We start from the raw sequence: 21,664 nt of genomic DNA, 5'->3' as shown, positions 1-21,664 counted from the left end.
ATTCGTCAGCATCATAGGGAAGGTAAGAGGAGGGGCGGAATGATGACCGAGATAACGAGAAAGAGGCCACCGTGCTGGCAGCTACCAACGCCTTGCAACAATGGCGTGATGAGAAGCGTCTCCGGGGACGTCGAAGGCGCCACGCCTCGATGGTGTAAGAGATGAGAATTTTAAAAGGACCATCGGCGTTTGTCAGTGCACGAAGAAAGGATTAGATAGGTTCACTTGGAGGTATTTTGTTCGTTGAGCTCAGCCCTGTACATGCACCATATGGTATGCACACAACGTATAAGCAGCAACGCTGGCATGTGTGCGCACAACGTTCCTACCTTTGCGGTATGCCGTTGCGATGATGATCGATGTGATGCGGTCGGGTACGTACTGAGGGCAAAAGACCAGTTGGTCATGTAGAAAACAATCGAGCCGTAACTAGTGGAATAGTGTTGAACGAAAGGCCTTCACAGTACTGTTGCAAATTAGTATAAAAAGTGCCCGACGATTGCGATACTTCCTAATGCAAAATTTGCGTGCACCTCGATACGTGCTCTCATTTCGCGATATACTGACGCAAAGAATATGAGACCGAAATCGCCGCACCGACTGGCAGTGGGCCAGTGCGGTCAGTACCGTCGCAGAGGGAGGAGCCGTACGGGAATGCTGGCATGACAAGCGGCATCGGAGCCAGTTGTGGTTGAAGACGACGACGAACGCGCGAGAAGTGGCACGAGCGCGTTCGCGCGGTTACGCCGAGGGACGCCGACGCTCAACCCAGGAGAGGGCGCCTAAAAGCTGTGCTCTGAAAACGACGAAATAATACCGGACAGCTTCAATGGAAGTCTCTAGATTGTCATGACTGGGATCCCATACGGCTGTAGCACTCTTGCTTAGAACAGAATCATCATAATCATCATCATCATCAGCCTGGTTACGCCCACTGCAGGGCAAAGGCCTCTCCCATACTTCTCCAACTACCCCGGTCATGTACTAACTGTGGCCATGTCGTCCCTGCCAACTTCTTAATCTCATCCGCCCACCTAACTTTCTGCCGCCCCCTGCTACGCTTCCCTTCTCTTGTGCAGTCCGTAACCCTTAATGACCATCGGTTGTCTTCCCTCCTCATCACACGTCCTGACCATGCCCATTTCTTTTTCTTGATTTTAACTAAGATGTCATTAACCCGCGTTTGTTCCCTCACCCAATCTGCTCTTTTCTTATCCCTTAACGTTACACCCATCATTCTTCTTTCCATAGCTCGTTGCGTCGTCCTCAATTTAAGCAGAACCCTTTTCGTAAGCCTCCAGGTTTCTGTCCCATACGTGAGTACTGGTAAGACACAGCTGCTATACACTTTTCTCTTGAGGGACAGTGGCAACCTGCTGTTCATGATTTGAGAATGCCTGCCAAACGCACCCCAGCCCATTCTTATTCTTCTGATTATTTCAGTCTCATGATCCGGATCCGTGGTCACTACCTGCCCTAAGTAGATGTATTCCCTTACCACTTCCAGTGCCTCGCAGCCTATCGTAAACTGCTGTTCTCTTCCGAGTCTTTACTTTAGATATTACTTTAGTTTTCTGCAGATTAATTTTTAGACCCACCCTTCTGCTTTGCCTCTCCAGGTCAGTGAGCATGCATTGCAATTGGTCTCCTGAGTTATTAAGCAAGGCAATATCATCAGCGAATCGCAAGTTACTAAGGTATTCTCCATCCAATTTTATCCCCAATTCTTCCCGCTCGAGGTCTCTGAATACCTCCTGTGAACACGCTGTGAATAGCATTGGAGAGATCGTATCTTCTTGTCTGACACCTTTCTTTATTGGGATTTTGTTACTTTCTTTATGGAGGACTACGGTGGCTGTGTAGCCGCTATACATATCTTTCAGCATTTTTACATACGGCTCGTCTACACCCTGATTCCGTAATGCCTCTATGACTGCTGAGGTTTCGACAGAATCAAACGCTTTCTCGTAATCAATGAAAGCTATATATAAGGGTTTGTTATATTCCGCATATTTCTCTATCACCTGATTGATAGTGTGAATATGGTCTATTGTTGAGTAGCCTTTACAGAATCCTGCATGGTCATTTGGTTGACAGAAGTCTAAGGTGTTCGTGATTCTATTTGCAATTACCTTAGTAAATACTTTGTAGGCAACGGACAGTAAGCTGATCGGTCTATAATTTTTCAAGACTATGGCGTCCCCTTTCTTATGGATTAGGAATATGTTAGCATTCTTCCAAGATTCCGGTACGCTCGAGGTCATGAGGCATTGCGTATATAGGGTGGCCAGTCTTTCTAGAACCATGTTCCCACCATCCTTCCACAAATCTGCTGTTACCTGATCCTCCCCAGCTGCCTTCCTCCTTTGCATAGCTGCCAAGGCGTTCTTTACTTCTTCCGGCGTTACTTGTAGGATCTTAAATTCCTCTAGACTATTCTCTCTCACATTATCGTCGTGAGTGCTACTGGTACTGTATAAATCTCTATAGAACTCCTCAGCAACTTGAACTATCTCATCCATATTGGTAATGATATTGCCGGCTTTGTCTCTTAACGCATACATCTGATTCTTGCCTATTCCTAGTTTCTTCTTCACTGCTTTTAGGCTTCCTCCATTCCTAAGAGCATGTTCAATTTTATCCAATATTATAATTCCTTATGTCAGCTGTCTTACGCTTGTTGATTAATTTAGAAAGCTCTGCCAGTTCTATTCTAGCTGTAGGGTTAGACGCTTTCATACATTGGCGTTTCTTGATGAGATCTATCATCTCCTGCGATAGCTAACTGGTATCCTGTCTAACGGAGTTACCACCGACTTCTATTGCACACTCCTTAATGATGTCCATAAGATTGTCGTTCATTGCTTCAACACTAAGGTCATCTTCCTGAGTTAAAGCCGAATACCTGTTCTGTAGCTTGATCCGGAATTCATCTAGTTTCCCTCTAACCGCTAAGCCACTGATTGACTTCTTATGTACCAGTTTCTTCCGTTCCCTCCTCCAGTCTAGGCTAGTTCGAGTTCTTACCATCCTATGGTCACTGCAGCGCACCTTGCCGAGCACGTCCACATCTTGTATGATGCCAGGGTTTGCGCAGAGTATGAAGTCTATTTCATTTCTAGTCTCGCCATACGGGCTCCCCCACGTCCCCTTTCGGCTAACCCGCTTGTGGAAGAAGGTATTCATTATCCGCATATTATTCGGTTTTGCAAACTCTACTAATAACTCTCCCTTGCTATTCCTAGAGCCTATGCCATATTCCCCCACTGACTTGTCTCCTGCCTGCTTCTTGCCTACCCTGGCATTGAAGTTGCCCATCAGTATAGTGTAATTTGCTTTGACTTTACCCATCGCCGATTCCACGTCTTCATAAAGCTTTCGACTTCCTGGTCGTCATGACTGGATGTAGGGGCGTAGACCTGTACGACCTTCAATTTGTACATCTTATTAAGTTTCACAACAAGACCTGCCACCCTCTCGTTAATGCTATAGAATTCCTGTATGTTACCGGCTATATCCTTATTAATCAGGAATCCGACTTCTAGTTCTTGTCTCTCCGCTAAGCCCCGGTAGCACAGGACGGGCCCGCTTTTTAGCACTGTATATGCTTCTTTTGTCTTCCTAACCTCACTGAGCCCTATTATATCCCATTTACTACCCTCTAATTGCTGCAATAACACTGCTAGACTCGCCTCACTAGATAACGATCTAACTTTAAACGTTGCCAGGTTCAGATTACAATGGCGGCCTGTCCGGAGCCAGGGATTCTTAGCACCCTCTGCTGCGTCACAGATCTGACCGCCACCGTGGTCAGTTGCTTCGCGGCTGCTGGGGACTGAGGGCCCGGGTTTGATTGTTGTATTCATATAGGAGGTTGTGGCCAAGTACTGCACCAGGGTGGCCAATCCTGCTCTGGTGAGAGAGTGCGTTACCGGTTCTGGTCGCCGGCCTCAGACCGCACTCCAGGCCTGTATAGTGCCCTATAAATTAATGGTCTCAAGGAACATGGGTGAGCAGGAAAGTTACGACGTATTTAGCCCTGTATGCCGTTAGCGTTGTTAATAATGCATGAAATTTGTAGCAGGAAAAAAAGGCCGTGATATGTACTCCCGGTACTTGTGTATAATTAAATGTTATCGAGATAGTGCGGAAGCAGGCTATGGGTAGTTCTGGATAGAAAACGCAGGTCAGATTGCAATAAGATAATGTCATCAACATTAGTTATTTCTAAAAAAATAACGCGGCAATGCGATGAATATTAGAAATGAACTTAATGAGAGCAGCACTCCGGGCAAGTTGGTAATCCATTGCTTAAATGATATTGCGCGACATAAAAAACGACACGGACGTGAGAGAAGACGACACACCAAGCGCGCTTGGTGTGTCGTCTTCTCTCACGTCCGTGTCGTTTTTTATGTCGCGCAATATCATTTAAAGAATATTAGAAGATGCGATGGATGGGAGGTCCTCATTATAGAGCCTCAACAAAAGAGGGCCTCCCCGTAGTCAGAAATGCACCTTGAAACACCAGCTCACGTTAGGCAAGACGTTCAACGAAAAAAAAAAAAAAAACTGAAAAAGATGCAAGATGTTTAAACAATGTTCGAAGAATGTCCAACAAACGGATGTTCAACGAAAAAAAGAAAGCAGTGCAATGTACCATTATAAAACCTAAGGTCATCGGTCTTCCGACCTCAGACCACCCAATACTGTAGGCTTTATATATGTATAGTGGACCGGTGTTTAAACTTTTTTTTTTTGTTGGACAGCTTGGCTATCGTTAGCTGGGATACCCTATAGGTGACGTTTGGTGTGAATGTGCCCGAGACGCTTACTGCGTTTCCTTTGTGCTTTCACCTAAGGCGTTATTATTATGAGGTCAAGTGTAAATTCTAGTTAAATAACAATTGTGAAAACGAAAATAAAACACGGAACCTTGTCGACTACCTGAGTGCACGTCGCAGAAAGGAGAATTAAGGCTATTTGAAGCAACAAAATGTGATCTGTGAGCAAGAAAAAGCTGAATCCATTTCAATAATTCATGGTGGAGATTTATTTGCCCATATTTAAAAGGTACAAGTCTATGGCAAACCTTATGAAATGCTTGTGTAACCGTATGAGAAGTGACAAATGAATTTGACTCTAAAAAGTTAACAAGGTTAGTAAGTATTATGTGCAAAAGCAGTTTGCAGTAATTTCTGGTTAATGAAATAGGGCAGTTCTTGTTACCTAATTTTTGGAGCAGTACGACTTGCTCGATTTTCCTCTGAATAGGAAGTATAGACATGATCAGTGACTACTGGCAAATTTATTATGACAGAAAAAGATTAAATAATCGAGTTTTACCTGCGAAAACCGCGATCTGATTATGAGGTATGCAATACTGGGGGACTCCGGAAATTTGGACCACCTGGTGTTCTTAAACGTGCACCTAGATCTAATTACACGGGCGTTTTCGCATTTCGTCCCCATCGAAACGCGGCAGCCATGGCCGGGATTCGATCCCACGACCTCTTGCTTAGCGACGCAACACCATAGCCACTATGCAATCACGCAGGTAGTATGATAGAACTGCAAGCACTGGTATTTTTTGAAAATTGCGTGGCAACGCCGTCGTTAGCCGGATAACAATATCTCTTAAGTGTGTCAATTAGTTAAGTAAGAGAAAGTGCTTCACCAATCACTGGTGACATAGCTAAATAACTGTACGAAAGTGCAACAGGTGTGACTATGGAATCTAAAAAATGTTTTTTTACAAAAGTGTCAGTAGGACTACCGCGCCATTACGCTCGCAAATTGGGTCACCGGAAGTGTCAATCAAAGCACCATGGTTGTCTGACAACGGGTTTCTCACTCACCAACTGTTATTAGTCAGCTTTTGACATTGATAGCAGAACGTTATACAGGAAACTGCCTAGCATTTTTGAGTGCGGCTATGTAGATGGTCGATGCAGATCTGGAAGCAGCCCAGCGGAGGATATTAGACGGATGTCTATCCTCTTACGCGGACCTAGTGGCGCAAGTTGTCCGCCAGATTGGGCCACTAGGTGGGTTCCCGAGGTCGTGATGCCACCGTGGCCGTCCATCGTCGTTACTCCAGCTTCGTCATCTGACTCTCGTCGTGCCGTCGTCGTCACGCCTTCTACGCCGACCCAGTGGCCCTAGTTCTCTATTAAGAGGCCAGTGGGTATGTACCGGGGGTCGTTCCATCACCATTCCAGCTTTGCCATCCGGCTCTCATCACGCCGTCTTCGTCACGCCATTGTCCTCACGCAGTAGTCATGCATTCGTTGTCATGCCATCGTCGTGACGACATCGTGGCCGTTCTATAGCCGTTCTCTTCAGCTTCGTCATCCAACTCTCGCCATGCATCGTCATCACCCCGTCGTCGTCATACACTAGTCATCCCATTGTCATCGTGTCGTCGTCATAGCGTAGTCGTAAATGCATCGTCGTCATGCATTCCTGTCATACTGTCGTCGTGACGTCGTCACGGTCGCTCCGTCGCCATTATTCTAACTTTAGTCATCCGACACTCGTTATGTCATTCTCGTCACGCCGTCGTCGTCCCACAGTCGTCGTCATACAGTTGTTATCATGTCATCGTTGTCCTAATGTCATTTTACTAACTTTATCACTGCGAAACGTCATCCCATTGTCGTCATGACATCGCCATCATAACGTCTCCGTCATTTCATCGACATCATTCCGTCTCGGTCATTCTACCGTAACCACGCTGCCGTCATTAAATCGTGATTATGCCGCCGTTGTCATGCCATCCTCGTCATAGCGTCCTCGCCATAAGGTAGCTGTCATGCGTCCGTAGTCATACATAGCATAGTCATGCCGTCGTACTGGCGCCATGGCTGTCACTCCAGCTTCATCATCTGATCGTCGCCATACCATCGTCATCAAGGCATCGTGGGCATACATTCGTCGTCATCCCTTTGTAATCATGCCGTCATTTTCCCGATGACGTCGTTATACCATCAACATCATTTCAGAATCGCTATCTTATCGTCATCATGCCGTCGTCATCACACAGCTTTATCGTCTAATCGACGTCGTTTCATCGGCGTCACTGCGTCGTTGTCCTACAGTCGTACTCATGCCGTCATGCTCATGGGGCGACCTTGGCAAGCGAATACCATACTAGCGTGGACCAATACAAGAGACAGTGTATGTCAGATGTAGCCGAAGTAACGGAATTCTAAGAGTGATCGCTACAGAGAGAGAGAGAGAGCGAGAGTGAGAGATAGAGAGAGATAAATGAGTAAATGAGATGCGAAAGGCACGGAGGTTAACGAAAGGCAGGGAGGTTTGTTCACCTACCTCTCTCTGTGTGTGTTTCTTCCTTGCGACAACATATTTTCAACAAACGTATTTTAGCAACACAGCTCGTCGCCACGTTGCCTCAAGGCGGAATGCATTATCGACGACAGTCAGCGCGAGGTGGCTTCGAATGCCGTAATTTTTTTCTGCCTGATAGCCGTTTGATATAGGCGCCGTGTCAAAACGTATGCGGGCTTGATATGATGAAGCGGCTAGGAGTATATTCATTTGTGAGTTGTTCAACTTTAGCTGCGAACATCTACCAGTTAGACTCCATGGAAGGGAATTTTTTAACAGTTTAACTCCGGCAAGTGTTCGTACCTGAATGAATGTGTCCCTGCATGCTCCTCCGTCAGACGGCAGGTCGATGCTTTCGAGCGTGATTTTCAGTGGAACCCTCCTGTCGGTGCTGATGCGCCAATGACACTGCATCTCCGAGTCCAGAATGTCGCTCGCCTGAATGACGCCGAATGGCTCGGTGATGTTGCCGCCACACACTGCACAGGTTCCGTTCAAGGTGGCGCCAAAGTTAAACTCTTTGCAACCGCGAGTGCGCTGGTTTGTCACTTGAGTCTTAATCTAACTCTTAAGCTCATAACAAAAATCACTGCACACGACGGCGAGCTCAAACTGCACCCACGATGAGAGAAGCGGTAAGTTGAAAACTGTGTGGGAATTGTGACCGCCTGGTTCCGCTCCGCACTATCTGGCACGAGACTTTGGAAGTGACAGCTGTGAAAGTACAATGCACGCAGTGTTCGAGCCGTCTTGCTTACTTGGCCGCACAAACCGCCAGAAAAGGAAAACTTCATTCGTACGTATCAAATTTTTGGTCTTACTTCTTATAGGTAAGGGTGTTAGCCACGTGACAAACTAGCACTGTTGAGGGTACCAACATTTTGACTGCGCGCATAAGCATATTGAAAGCAGATTGAAATCTTTATGATATTTTCTGTGCTCAGCGAGATAGCGGCTCCGTCAGTACATTACAAAGAAAAAAAAAGAGAATTTGACATGCCGCACCAAAAGCGCCAGTGGTGTTTAGCGTATGATACGGTACACCTGCAGTGGCGCTGGAGTACTAGCGAATGAAAAACGATACTACAAAAATACACCACACACCCAAGTCATATTAGCAAATAAATACTATAAGACTTTGATAACTCCCGGGTTGGCAAGGACTGTATCACTTTAACTATGCCATTGAGGAGGACCTGGCCATCTTTTTTTATGAAAGTTCAAGATCATGGCTTGCCTGATGGTATTTGGAAAAGCGTATATGGTTTTATATCTTGGCAGGAGCTTTGTCGGCTCTCGAGCCTGATTCTGATGTGAAAAAAAAAGTATTTGCTTTTGTAGCACGCAGCTCACGAAAGCTCTATAATGAAGGATGGTTCTTCCGAAAGCACATGATTAACCAGTGCACGACATCACTGAGTGAGCTTTCTGCGTGCATGCATACATGCTCCTCTTCGATACTTTGTTGTGTGTAGCACTCATGCAGTATGCATGTGCTACTAACAGACGAAGTGTAATTGGCATGAGCACTATAGAGGCTGACAGCAGAGATATAACGAGCTGGACGGGGAAATTCAACCAAACATGCCGTTGGCTTATGTCTCTGAAGTAAGTCAATATACGCCAAGTAGTGTGCCAAGAAGCGTAAGAAAGTGCAAAGCTCCATCCATTTTTTATTTCTGAACACATCTTGCTAAAAGAAGAAGCATAGCTGTGTACTATACCTATACCTAATATAAGACGATGACTTAATTTGTTGAAGACATTGATAAATATAGTACAAGTCTGGGTGTGGGAACTAAACAGTGCCGCACCTCGCACTAAGCAATAATGGTGCTAATAACGTGCGCTATCGCGTGAACTCCGGCAAAACAGGTATGTTACCATGAGAAAACAATTCCGAAGTGTAAAACAGAACTAACGCCCTCGAGAATATTACGGCGAATATTTCGTCCGAAAGTGCATGACAGGGTGACTTACATATTCCTAAATGTGACACAATGAATGAAGGACAAATTGGATATTTCAGTGAGTGCTACTTGGTATTAACAAGAATTATAGGAGTCGAGCAGATAACGTAGAGCGTTGAACAGATGCCCCAAATATTTATTACAATAACAAAATGAGTGCGAAAGAAAAGAGAACGCACTTGGAAAACTGCAGAACATCAGGCCGAGTGGCGAGATAAAAAAAATATTTGGTCATAGCATGCAGTCAACTTGCCCAAGAGAAGCGATAACTGGAGTTTGTTGGAAGGAAACCCTTCATCTTGCATTACACTTAGCATAATGATGACGATGGCCACACGATGGCTGTGTCGCTTCCGTAGTAAAACAAGAAACATTCGCGCGCGTAAGCAAAAACTATACAATGCAACGTACTAGTCGTACGAGCAACCGCATCCTAATAGCTGTCAAGCGATTACAACATATTCTATCAAGTTGCAAGAGGTTGCAGCAGTTATGACAGCCTCAACGTAATCCTCTTTTGAGCTGAGTTGTTCCGGCACACGTGTGTTTCCTTCTTAGCTAGGCACTCTTCCGCTGCGTCATCGTGTCGTGCAGTGTACGTACCTGACTGGAAGCTGGCCGAGAAACCTTTGCCGACCACTTCGCTCCTACTGGCATCAGTGCTCGAAAAGCGAACCATCATGAACCGTGTCGAGCTGACCATAGGTGCCGGCAGGTCGGTCTTCGCTATCTGCCCGCAGATGCTTCGCAGGACGCGCCGTTCGGACCTTGCTTCGGGATCCACTGCAGCACGTTGAAGAGCACATAAATGTTGCCTTTATGCTTCAATCTCACGAAGTACACTTTCTCGGACGTGGCACAAACAGGCTTTTCCGACTGCCAGAATCCGGCATATCCATGGGTGTGCGCTGACCTCAGAAAAGCTTTGAATAAAAGAAACATTTTCGCGCATGGGAGAGAGCAAGACCATATTACGCATCGGAAATTAAAAGACGACAATATGTATATTAGAAGGAAGAAGTCCGGACCATCATGAACCATCATGAACGAACCATCATCATACGATAATATGTATACTGCACTCTTCGGTGTTCTAGCACAAAACCGGTTGCTCTGAAGCGTTGGGTTAACATTCGTTTAACTTGAAAAAACGTTAATTTACCCGTTATGTCTTGTGGGTGTGAGGAACATTTACTGCCTTTATAGACCCGTTGGTGGCAGCGTCGTTCCAATGTTATAAATTCAGCCTTCACTAGCTGCTTTTGCCATACAATGAAGTAGGCTGAATATTATAAAGTACGTACGCAAGACAAAATCAGAACTGACCATCGTAGACTGTGACGTAGTCGTAGAAGCAGTTGTCTATCATTTCCCAGCTTCTGAGGTCAACCACGTTGAAGCTGATCTTGCCAACACGTGCTGAGGGCGCCACCAGAAACCAGCTGCAGTTGAGGAAGTCTGCGTACGTATCCGGAAACCCTGGCGAAGTGATGTTGGCAACGGAAGTCGCATTGGCCAGTCCAACGTGGAAGTTGCACGCGGATCCTACGCAGACAGAGTGACGAACCAAGGCACGCAAAAATTTGCAGAATTCAGGGGGCCAGAGAGGAAGTAAAGATAATTTTCTACTATTGTGCAGTGTACACTGTCGATGTTTTAGCACATGCTAGCATGTCGTTAGCTGCTTAAGCGTGGTCAAACTGCTTAAGCGCGGTCTTACTTCAATGTCTGTCAATTATGTTAGCACTCCAGGTAGTAAATTCTGGAGCGCGACGCTTGATATTAAGTGCATTGTTGATCGCGCTCATGAAGACATGGGTAAGAAGACTGAGCATGGAGGTACCAAATTAAGCCCTTCTAAAACACATTCATGTTTTTTTTACCTGCAGAAAATTTTCTTTCAAGAGCACATTTCACGCCGTCTGTCTGTAACAGTAACACCGCTGTCTTCACGGACAAACAAGCGAGTTCCAAGCGAGGTTTAAGGCTAATAGACAGCTTTAACTAAGAATTCGCGAGCGCTACGGAATGGGGCTATCTAAACATGTTCTTCATTCCTGCCAATCAACAAGCACCCGTGTATTCTTGTGAATGCATCCTGCCGCACAGGGATCTCGAATGACAGATAATGAGGTGTTCGGGAGTAAACAGCGTAGATCAGTCCCATTAAGCAGCTGTAGGCCAACGAAAATGATGTAGACATTAAGTGCGCTCTGCCACCTAGAGGTGCGATACTAACGCACAATTGTTTACCAAGATAAACAACAGTAGTCGAACAAGAGATGTCTTCTGAGTCAAAGTTTGTACGTGCGGAATACCTTTTGTTAGGACATTGACAAAAGCAAGTCCCCTTGTCGAAAGATTGGCTGCTGAAACACCTTTTGTTGAACCTCTTTTAATCACCTAGACTTTAGCTTCCAGTTATCTGTCTTCCTTGAATTTGTCGGAACAGAAAGTTTCGCACAGAAACAAAACAGAAAGCATCGATTGCCGCATCAAATTAGCAGACAGGTTTACGAAGTAAGGATGGTAGTTTTATCGGCCATATAAACTTGTAAACACTCGCTTACTAGTTAAATTAACAAGCATGACGTCACGCGCGCACAAGTAAACATGAACACATCTCACTCGATGACCGCGGAAACTGGCTGTCAAAAAGCTTAAGTGAGGAAGCGCGGCAGCATCACCGAGCGATTTGGCCTTTGTGTTCGGTCTCACTTCAACGCCAGCAAAGTGGCGAAAACGCAACGCACACGAAGCTATCAGCACTCGGCGCACTCTTTCCCCATCCCAGATCGCTTTTAAGGCCCGCGTGGCCACGCCATACGCAGCTACTACCGGAGTAGGATGCCCCCCTCCTTCTCCTCCCCCTGACGCATTGCGCGCGACGGAAGATGGCACGCTTGAGCCGCCATCGTCGGCTCACCATCGCCTCTTTTCACTCGCGCATGCAGCATACGGCGCGCGGCGACTATGCTATTGCGCTTGGACATTATACAGAACATCGCGGCGACGGCGATGACCGAAACGCGCCTGGGGTGTTGATATAACTGCTATCGCAATAGAAAAAAAAATATCCGACGATTACGATACTCCTTAATGAGAAATTTGAGTGCAACTTTCTATGTGTTTTCATCTCGTGATATATTGAGGCAAGGAGTTTGAGACAGGCATCCTCGTACCGACTGGCAGTAGGCCAATGCCGTCAGCGCCTTCGCAGAGGGAAGGGTAGTATGGCAACGCTAGCATGATGAGCGGCCTCGGAGCCAGCTGTGGAAGAAGACGAGGAGGACGAAGGCGCGAGCGGTGGCATGCGCACGTTTACGCGGTTACACCGACGCCAATGCTTAACTCAGGAACGAGTGCCTAAGAGATGTGCTCTAAAATAAAAACATCCTAGATGTGACATGAGTCACAGACCGCTTACTACAACCACATTTTCATCATTGGCAAGAAGGTTGAATCACAACGCAAGACACACTTCCTGGATTTTCACAAAAAAGAATGAAATACGGATGGTAATTAAATATGGGCAAAAATGAGTACTCAATCACCGGGGAGGGCAGTCATGCGTCCCAGAGAATTGCATTTATGCTGCAGAGGAGTCTGACCTTTTGCACCGACTGAGACCTCAAATCATCTTGGTAATATTCATTTTATTACCTGCAATTTCAAATTCGTGTTTGGCCCATTGCAGCCTTAGTCACACCTGCGCCAAATAATATGCACATACCTAGCATTCATGTACGCTGTCCTTTCTTTTTCGTTTCGTTGACCGCGTTATGTAAAACGCGTGCTTTCGTTCAACCGCTATGAAACTTCCATGTGTATCGGGTGGCTAGGTTTCCCTCCAGCTGACACCTGAAGTTTGACCACCTGGTCATCCTGGCAACATTCTTGCAGAATAAATTCAATTCTGTTCTGTTCCAAGCGTGAGCGTACGGCAGCAAATAGATATTATCACGTTGCAGTGACGCTGAATAACCGGGCAGTGCCGAAGTTGTGTCGCTTCTAGCAACGATTGATAACACTGTAGCAGTGACTAACCGGTAGAAACGGTCATCGTGAAAAGATAAACAATGTACGCGCGTTCCTACATCCGCGTGCAATACACGGGAGCCGGCAGTGCAAGCCTACCGCTTTTGCCTTGCTCCATGCTCTGGAGGAAGCTGCTGTTGACGGCCTCCCATCGCATCCTCCACTTGGAGTAGCCGCCGCCGGAGGTGAACTGAAGCTGGACGTGCGACGAGCGAAGCACGACGGGATCCGGCTTCCTGCTGCCGCAGAACTTCGCGAACTCGGGCGAGCCCTCGTCGATGCCGTCGAGGAGCTTCATCGAAGGAAACAAGTAATAGTGCAATTATAAGCTTCGAAACCCAAGCCTCTTGCCCCTGATGAAAGGTATCGGCACTGTCGGTAACAGCAAGGATCGTGAGTGTTCTTTAAATGCGTGAGCGTTCGAAGTGTCAAAGTGGGAAAAAAAGGTATCTATGCGCGAAGTGCAGGAAGCCGGTCACCTGGTAGAGATGGGATGGGATATATATATATATATATATATATATATATATATATATATATATATATATATATATAAATTGCTGGTGGTCTGGTTCGGACCACCGTCAGTTGCACTTCGTTCCTCGAAGAGACAAAACGTGTGAGCTTCTTAGAACATTTTGCAATCAGGTGGACACCGTTCAAAATAACGGATCCTGGACTTCAAACAGCGGTGTGGTGTAGTACTAATGCATTTCTCTCGCGTTTACCGCTAAATCGCCACTGAATTGTTTTGGTTTTGAGCGCGCGTGCGGGGAGAATCGTTCTTAGCGGATGCACCCTTCTGTGAATTTACTTCTGCAACAAAGTACACGAAGACAAAAAGTGGATAACTCAATGTGGCATTCGGTTTCATTTTACAAACACAAGTTAACCGCGAGCGTACCCCATAACAAGTTCCCTTTGGCTCGAGCGTTCGTTTCCTGTATTCATGTTGTGTTGCTTTTTTTTCTTTTGCATTTTTTTAAATGTTCATATGTAAGCAATTAATATCTACAAATCTGCGTACGAATGGGACAAACTGGGCCCGTGCTCACAAAAACCACTTACGATACAGAAAGAGACAATAGCAGCCTCCCTGTCGCTGAACATATTAGCCAAGGCAGCCAGCCAATGGCAAAGTACACTTACGAGGAACAGCTTTGAGAATTGGGCCGATTATTTTTATGCGCCATTGTCTGTATCACCCTTTATATTCTGTTTCCTCTGCCATTCATTTGCGCAAAGATCACGTGCCTTATTGTCTTACGTTTACCTTGAACTTCCTCCGCTCGTCCTTGAAATGCTGGAGTGTTTCGCTGGGCAAATCGTAAGCTTCTTACGACGCTCTGTATTTTTCTTATAGGAATTTTGTCTTAAATTGAACACTTGTGAAGTTAGAAAATAGCAATAGTTAATTATGCAAATATAAATAATAATTATGTAGAAACTCCACTGGAGTTGTCTAACTATGCGTAAGCATGCTCCCGAATTTCATTTGACCTACCCGCAAGCATGAAGTTCACCCATCCGAAAATTTGAAGTTGGCCCACCCCAAATTTACGTTGCCCCATTCCCAAACTTCATACTGGCTAACCTACAAATTTTAAGTTGGCCCACCCCCAAGTTTCAGTTGAGCGACCCATATATTTCAAGTTGACCTACCCACGTTTAAGCTGGCTCACTCCGAAATTTCAAGTTGGCCCACCCCTGACCTTCATGTTTGGTCAACCCCCAAATTTAAGTTGGCCCACACCCAAATTTAAGCTGCCCCACCCCCAAATTTCAAATTGGTCAGCCCCCAAATTTGAAGTTGGCCTACCCCGAAATTTAAGTTGGCTCACATCTAAATTACAAATTGGACAACCACAAAATTAAAGTTGGACCACCTTCAAATTTCAATCTAGCCCATCACCGAATTTCAGTTGACCCACTCCTACTAAGGCTTCCCCATGCATTTTCTATGATGGCCTATGTATCCCTACGGGTGTGCAAACATTTGACCATATGGGTATTCTCTCTGACCAATATTATTTTTTTGTTTACATTGTTCTTTATTACTTGTAAAGCTACCAATTAATTTCCCGTGAGGAACAGATTTTGCTGGGGTACTCGCCAAAAAGTGCTTGCGCATTCAACAACAACAACAACAACAACAACAACAACAACAACAACAACAACGCGACAGGCTCCACGGAATCGCAAATGATGTATCTTAGTAGTGTCTTCCTAGAGCGGCTCGCCACATTGTTTTATTGTGTGCTACCACATTTTGCTATAATGCACCGCCACAGAAGGCTGCAGGGGCACGTCACAGTATCATTACAAAAACAAGACTGACGTAGGTAAACCCAATGTAAGGTGAAATCGCCAGCAGGTATGAGAAGCGGTCGCCCAACACTAGTCTCACTCACAGCGGTACCTGGGATGTTTTCTTCACGATTGTCTTCGTGGTTTACCTGATTGTTTTCGAAGCCTCTTTTCATTGAAACAGGTCGGTCAAAATGCAACTGAGCAAAGACATTGGAGAAGGAACGAATTTGGCACAAATATTTTGCCGTACATTTACTGTATGTGTACTTCTTGGCTTTCTGTGCATTGATCGATGATCTGTATGTTATAATTAGCACTCGTATATTTTAATATGCTTATAGGTTCATGTTTGGTGTTCCTATTTTGAAAACTGTCTCTGTAACCTCGCACTTATACTCCACCATGAAGCCTGTCAGGTACTGTAAACAAATAAATATAATTTGTTCCATATTGTCGCCACTGAATATAGTAACAAGAAGCGAGCACGCCACTCGTAGCCACCCACAACGATGCTGCTGGTCCAGCACTCCTCGTCAGTGGAGAAAATGTTGTCCCAGCTGATCCGCGGGTAGAGGTCATCGGGCACGTGAAGCCGCCAGGTGAAACTTCCCAGCGCGAACGCTTCGTGCGGGTACAGCGGAGACTCGATCACGCCCGACGTGCCTTCCAGGTCCACGTTGCGCACTGGACAGGAGAAAACATGCGCCAGCCACGATTGGAGTTCTCGTGGTGGCATTCTGCGCAACGTTTCGTGCGGATAGAGACGCTTAGTTAGCTTAAGGCCAACAGGGAAGCTTAAGCGCGCTGTAGGTGAAGCGATAAATAGACATGTGAAACGTCTGGGAAACTCCAAGATATGGCCTAACATTTTTTCCACGAAAGATAAGGTGGTCGTTCATCTGGATACGGCGTGAATCTACAGGAGCCTCCAATGGGCTCTTTTCTTCAGTAAAGCAATGGGTTCTTTTCTATTATCGCGATAAAGCACCAGCTTTGAGTGCATTGCGATGAATCTTACTTAGCACTGGAAATACTGACACTTGTGTCCGTTTATTTTTTTCCGTGACCGCTTTGCCCTGGGTAACATGCGTTAATATATCGCTCGGAACAGTGGCCTTGTTCAGAAACGGTCACTTCCGGCGATACTATCGCCTTGGTCACGCCTTCGCCATCGGCGCGCGCTGATTGGCTGTTTTAGCAAATTCGGATGAGCCGACTGGCTGGTTGAGCACTACGTCATCCGTTTTTGCTCAACCAGCCAACCAGCACGCGCCTGACGGCGATACTATCGCAAAGGCGATAGTATCGCCGAAGCGGATCGTTTCACAATACGTCCCCAGGACGCGCATGTATCTATAAGATGAATTTAGACTCTAGAAGCCTTTTCTATCTCTTATGTGTATTGTCAGCGGTCCTTGCGCAATTAGACTGCGTGCGCGACGAGAATAGTGGTGTGCATTCTAGAACTTTCGCAAGCACCAGCGATTACGCTCGCAGGTTCAGTGAAGACGCCGTAGTATGGCGACAATTACAAACCAACACATATCCCCATTTAAGCAGAATCCATGCAATTCACCCTACACTATACTCGCACAAATGTGCCCTCTGTAACGACTACGCCTCCCTATACCATACCATACGGGCGTGCCCCAACGTAAAAGCAGCCCCGCAAATATCCTACCCCACACCCGAGCAGTAGGACGCCGTGCTGACTAGCTCGGTCCCTCTTGACCAGCAGCATCACGCGCGGCAGGCCCGGGAGACAGCAAGAGCCGCAGGAGCCCTGGACTAAGGGCGCCTACCCGCACAAGCAGAAAGACACCTGCCCGTCCTTTTTTTTTCTCAATAACTGTACTTCCTCTTCCTCCTCCTCAATGAGTCATGAATAAATTGCCGACGCCTATGATCCGCAGAGTAGATTTTCGACGATCGCCGACTGTGCTAGCCGCTGTCGTTATACTTCGAGTTGTCACTTTCTTTTCTGTGCCCAAGTTCGCCCAATAAAGAGTTCGTTTCGTGATTCACAATTTTCGTTACTGTTCTTCGACTCACCTCACTACAGGTTGACATTCAAGGATCCCTGGCTGGGCTCCTCGACTAACTCTTATTTCACTATCGCCCTCGGCTACTATTGCGCTAGGATCCTGGACAGCTGAGATGGTAGAACAGGAACTCCGGAAAGGTGGTTGAGCCGGGTTGGGTCCCCATACAATGATGAAGTTGTCTTTTCAGTAAATCCCCCCCCCCCCCCCCCCCGCACCTCTTTAGAACTCGGTGGCTAGGCCTAGAGCACGCGCCTTTTGTCTCTACTCAGAGAAACAGAATTTGGGCATCATTTTGGCTGCAGGGAAACTAAGCTTCGAGAGACGTTTAGGTACCACGTAGACCAGCGGCGAAGGAACTCGGCTTGATGCGCCAGCCAAATAAACTTATTATTCACCTGACGTCAAGCGGTTTCGCGCGTTAAAAAGAAAAAAAAAATACAACAACTCTTTTTTCTGTAAAGATTGTTTTGTATGTCACTGGGTCCAGGATGAAACCTCTATGCCTAGGGAATATTTAATGGATGATCTTAACATCATTGATCAGCCAAAGCCAGCATTATTGCTTGAAAAAACGGTCTATTCTTTTCCAATTAGCCTAGCATTTACATTAACAGAGCAACGACATTAACTGTGAGAGGACTCCGGTCGCCTAGGCTCTCATTAAAACGTGAAGGGGTGGCGTACTGCGTGCGTATTTCTCAGAAAAAGAGCCTTGCTGGTTCCAACGAGGCGTCTCAGAACGCTGGTAGGAACGCTGGCCTGATTAGGAGCACCGCCAGTGGCATTGGAGGTAGCGCAACTTGATGGTGCACGAGGTGAGACCCATCGGAAACCTTCGACGTTGGTTAGCGCTCAGTGGTACATTAATGCGATAGCGTTAACAGGAAGCTTTAGCTCAGGCCTAACTCCGACGCGGCCTATTCAAATACATGAAAAACGCAAAAACGTTTTCCTGAGATAACCCCTGAACCGATTTTAATAAAGTTTGTTGCATGTGAGAGAGAAAGTTCAATTCTAGTGACTGTTCGAAGCTGAATTTCTATTTAAGGCTCGAATTTTGTTAAAATTCTTAAAAATATATTCGACAGTTTGAAAAAAATAGAAGCACGAAGTTTACAAGTTCATAGCTCTGCATTAAGAACAGATATCACGGTTCTGTAAAAGGCATCCATTAGATAATTCTAAGCGGACGAATTCGGTATGTCATTTTGCATCTTACGTGAATTTTTGTTGTTTACAAGGGTTCTGCGAAAGATGTATTTTCACACTACAAAATTTTTTTTTATAGTCATGTGTAACATATCAATATTGTCCGCTTTAGATGTACTATTAGATGCAATTCACAGAATTGTATTATCATTTTTCGTTGTTAAGTTACAGAGTTGTAAACTTGATAGTTTCGTCTTTTAAAAATTTTCGATTTTGGCCAATTTTTAATGAAGTATTGACGACCTAACTCAATAGTTCGAAACAAACAGTCACTAGATTTTAAGTTTTCCTTTTAATTGCAACAAACCTCGTCAAATTTGGTGCAGTGGTTCCACAGAAAAACGAATTCTCCTTTTACATGTATTTACATGGGAGCACCCGAGCTAAAGCTTCCTCTTAAGAGGAAGCTTTAGCTCGGGCCCAACTCCAACGCGGCCTATTCAAATACATGTAAAAACACAAAAACGTTTTTCTGAGATAACCCCTGGACCGCTTTTAATGAAATTTGTTGCATTTGATAGAGAAAGTTAAATTCTAGTGACTGTTGGAAGCGGAATTTTGATTTAGGGCTTGAATTTTGTTAAAAGGATTTTCGAAAATAGAGACGTTTGAAAAAAATAGAAGCACGAAGTTTACAAGCTAATAGCTCTGCATCAAGAACAGATATCGCGATTCTGTAAACGGCATACATTAGACCATTCAAACGGACAAATTTGATATGTCAGTTTACATCTTACGTGAATTTGTTACGTTGTTTACGAAGGTTCTGCAAAAGTTGTAATTACACATTACTCCATTTTTTGAGGTTCATGTGTAACATATCAATTTTGTCCGCTTTAGATGTGCTATCAGGTACAATTCACAGAATTGTGATATCATTTTTTTTGCTGAGCTACGGAGTTGTAAACTTGATAGTTTCGTTTTCTGAAAATTTGCGATTTTTGCCAAACTTTTATAAAAATTTGACAACCTAAATCGAAAATTCGAAACCAACAGTCACTAGATTTTAAACTTTTCTTTTAAATGCAGCAAACCCCGTCAAATTTGGTGCAATGGTTGCCGAGAAAAAACGAATTCTCCTTTTACATGTATTTAGATAGGAGCACCCGAGCTAAAATTTCCTCTTAAGGCCTCGCGTCGCAAAAAAATCAGATGCTGGCATCGAACGTCACATGGCGAAAAATAATTCCGAACGACAACCGCGCAGGCCCTCCGCGTGGAGCAGATGCCTTACTGAACTAATTGAACTCCTCGAAGCAAAATACGTCAGACAAATCCTAAGAACGACCTAGAAAGAACCTACAGACATGATAGCGTCGGAGGTTAATTTGAATACGCGAGAACACGTAATTCCGTTACGCGGAAACTCAAACACAAAGCCCTTTTCGGAGCGGCGTGGCCCCGCTGAGTTCTTTGCAACGCTACCGTCGCGCTCGCCTGAGCGCATCCGCAAGAAAGCTGCGGTCGCCGGGAAGCGTGAGAAGCAGTCAGGAATCTTTGAAATCTGTCGCGTTGCACTCTCAAAGGCGAAGCTTAAGCGTCCTCCAAGTTTTTACATAACGTTAGCTTGACCTTTAAATCTCCGCGCGCAAGCAGTGCAACTGCTTTCGCTAGCAGGACAGCACGCCGATGGTGTGAATTCGCCTCGAGCGTGTTTAATATTGATATGGCAACACAAATTCGGCAGAGACACTTAAGACTGGTTACGTGTGGGAATGCGAAATCATTATACGGTTTGTAGACCTCGGAGAGTCATGAATGCGCTCGTGTCATACATTAAGGACGTGGCGCCACCTCCTACCCATTGGCTGCACAGCCACGTGCACACTGACGCACGTACTAGGCCAAACTTTTCTTCAGCCAGAACCATGGAATTGTAATAAATACCATGTTTTTTTTTTTAAAAAAAGACCTCAGTCGCGTGAAGCGTGCTCGTCTCGTGCTCCGGAGGCTACAGGGCTCGATTCCCAGCCAGACCGAAATTTACCAAACTTTCTTTTCAATGCAACTAATTTACTTTGTTTACAGGAACCTCCCCGCGAACATTAACGTCAATTCGAGCATTCCTTAACGTGCTTTTTTTACTCTTTGCGTCGTCGGCCATTTTCGGCACCGTTTTCCCGTAACGCCGCCGACTACGGCGGATTTTCGCGTATTGGGGCATAAAATGCTTTCGCATAAAAAGAAAGAAAGCTGTATGATTAAAGCATTCGTACTTGTGGCAAAGTGCGCCAGGAATCCAGCCGCCACGTCCGTGTCGTCCGAGTGGAACTTAAGCCAGAGCCCGTTGGCGAGCGTGATGTTCATCGGGGTGTCGTCTCCACAGAAGCGGCCCAGCAATCGGCCGTGAGCGTTGCGCTCCCGGACTTCCAGGTAGTCCTTGTTGCAGAACTCGCTCTCCTCGAGGGAAAACAGCCTGCGATGTCGTCGAAGCGTACGATGGCTCTCGCTTTTATTTGCTTTCCTCTATAAAAGGTTGCCCTCTCGGTGCTTTTTGCCCAATTTACATGACAAGACTGTGCTTTTGTGTGCATCGTTTAACAACACGTTTGGCACACTTGCCCTTGTTGCCCATCCGAAAACAAAATAGCAAAATAAACACTACTATTTTATGCTGGCACTGAGATCAGGTAGACGCACACGTTGCCTCTTTGGTAGCCTGCCTGCCACTAATTGCCCGCACGAATGAGCAGACTTACAAACATAAATGTTCTAATAATACGAGCCGTAAAACAGCGCTAA

At 45.6% G+C, this 21,664-nt stretch overlaps 1 protein-coding gene across 1 annotated transcript in view; it reads right to left on the bottom strand.

Annotated features, from left to right (window-relative positions):
* Positions 1 to 21,664, bottom strand: part of LOC126530351 (cubilin-like) — a 206,637-nt gene that overhangs the window by 86,449 nt on the left and 98,524 nt on the right. Inside the window, exons 29-34 of the mRNA XM_072288317.1 lie at positions 21,139 to 21,338; positions 16,174 to 16,352; positions 13,458 to 13,650; positions 10,647 to 10,865; positions 9,924 to 10,103; positions 7,654 to 7,829 (exon numbers count right to left, since the gene is read on the bottom strand). Of these exons, the coding sequence (XP_072144418.1) occupies positions 7,654 to 7,829; positions 9,924 to 10,103; positions 10,647 to 10,865; positions 13,458 to 13,650; positions 16,174 to 16,352; positions 21,139 to 21,338 (1,147 nt within the window). The remainder of the gene's footprint in view (positions 1 to 7,653; positions 7,830 to 9,923; positions 10,104 to 10,646; positions 10,866 to 13,457; positions 13,651 to 16,173; positions 16,353 to 21,138; positions 21,339 to 21,664) is intronic.

The sequence above is a fragment of the Dermacentor andersoni genome, chromosome 5, assembly GCF_023375885.2.
Source record: "Dermacentor andersoni chromosome 5, qqDerAnde1_hic_scaffold, whole genome shotgun sequence".
Taxonomy (NCBI): domain Eukaryota; kingdom Metazoa; phylum Arthropoda; class Arachnida; order Ixodida; family Ixodidae; genus Dermacentor; species Dermacentor andersoni.
The sequence above is the reverse complement of the archived record's forward strand: the minus strand, read 5'-3'. Positions and strand labels throughout refer to the sequence as shown.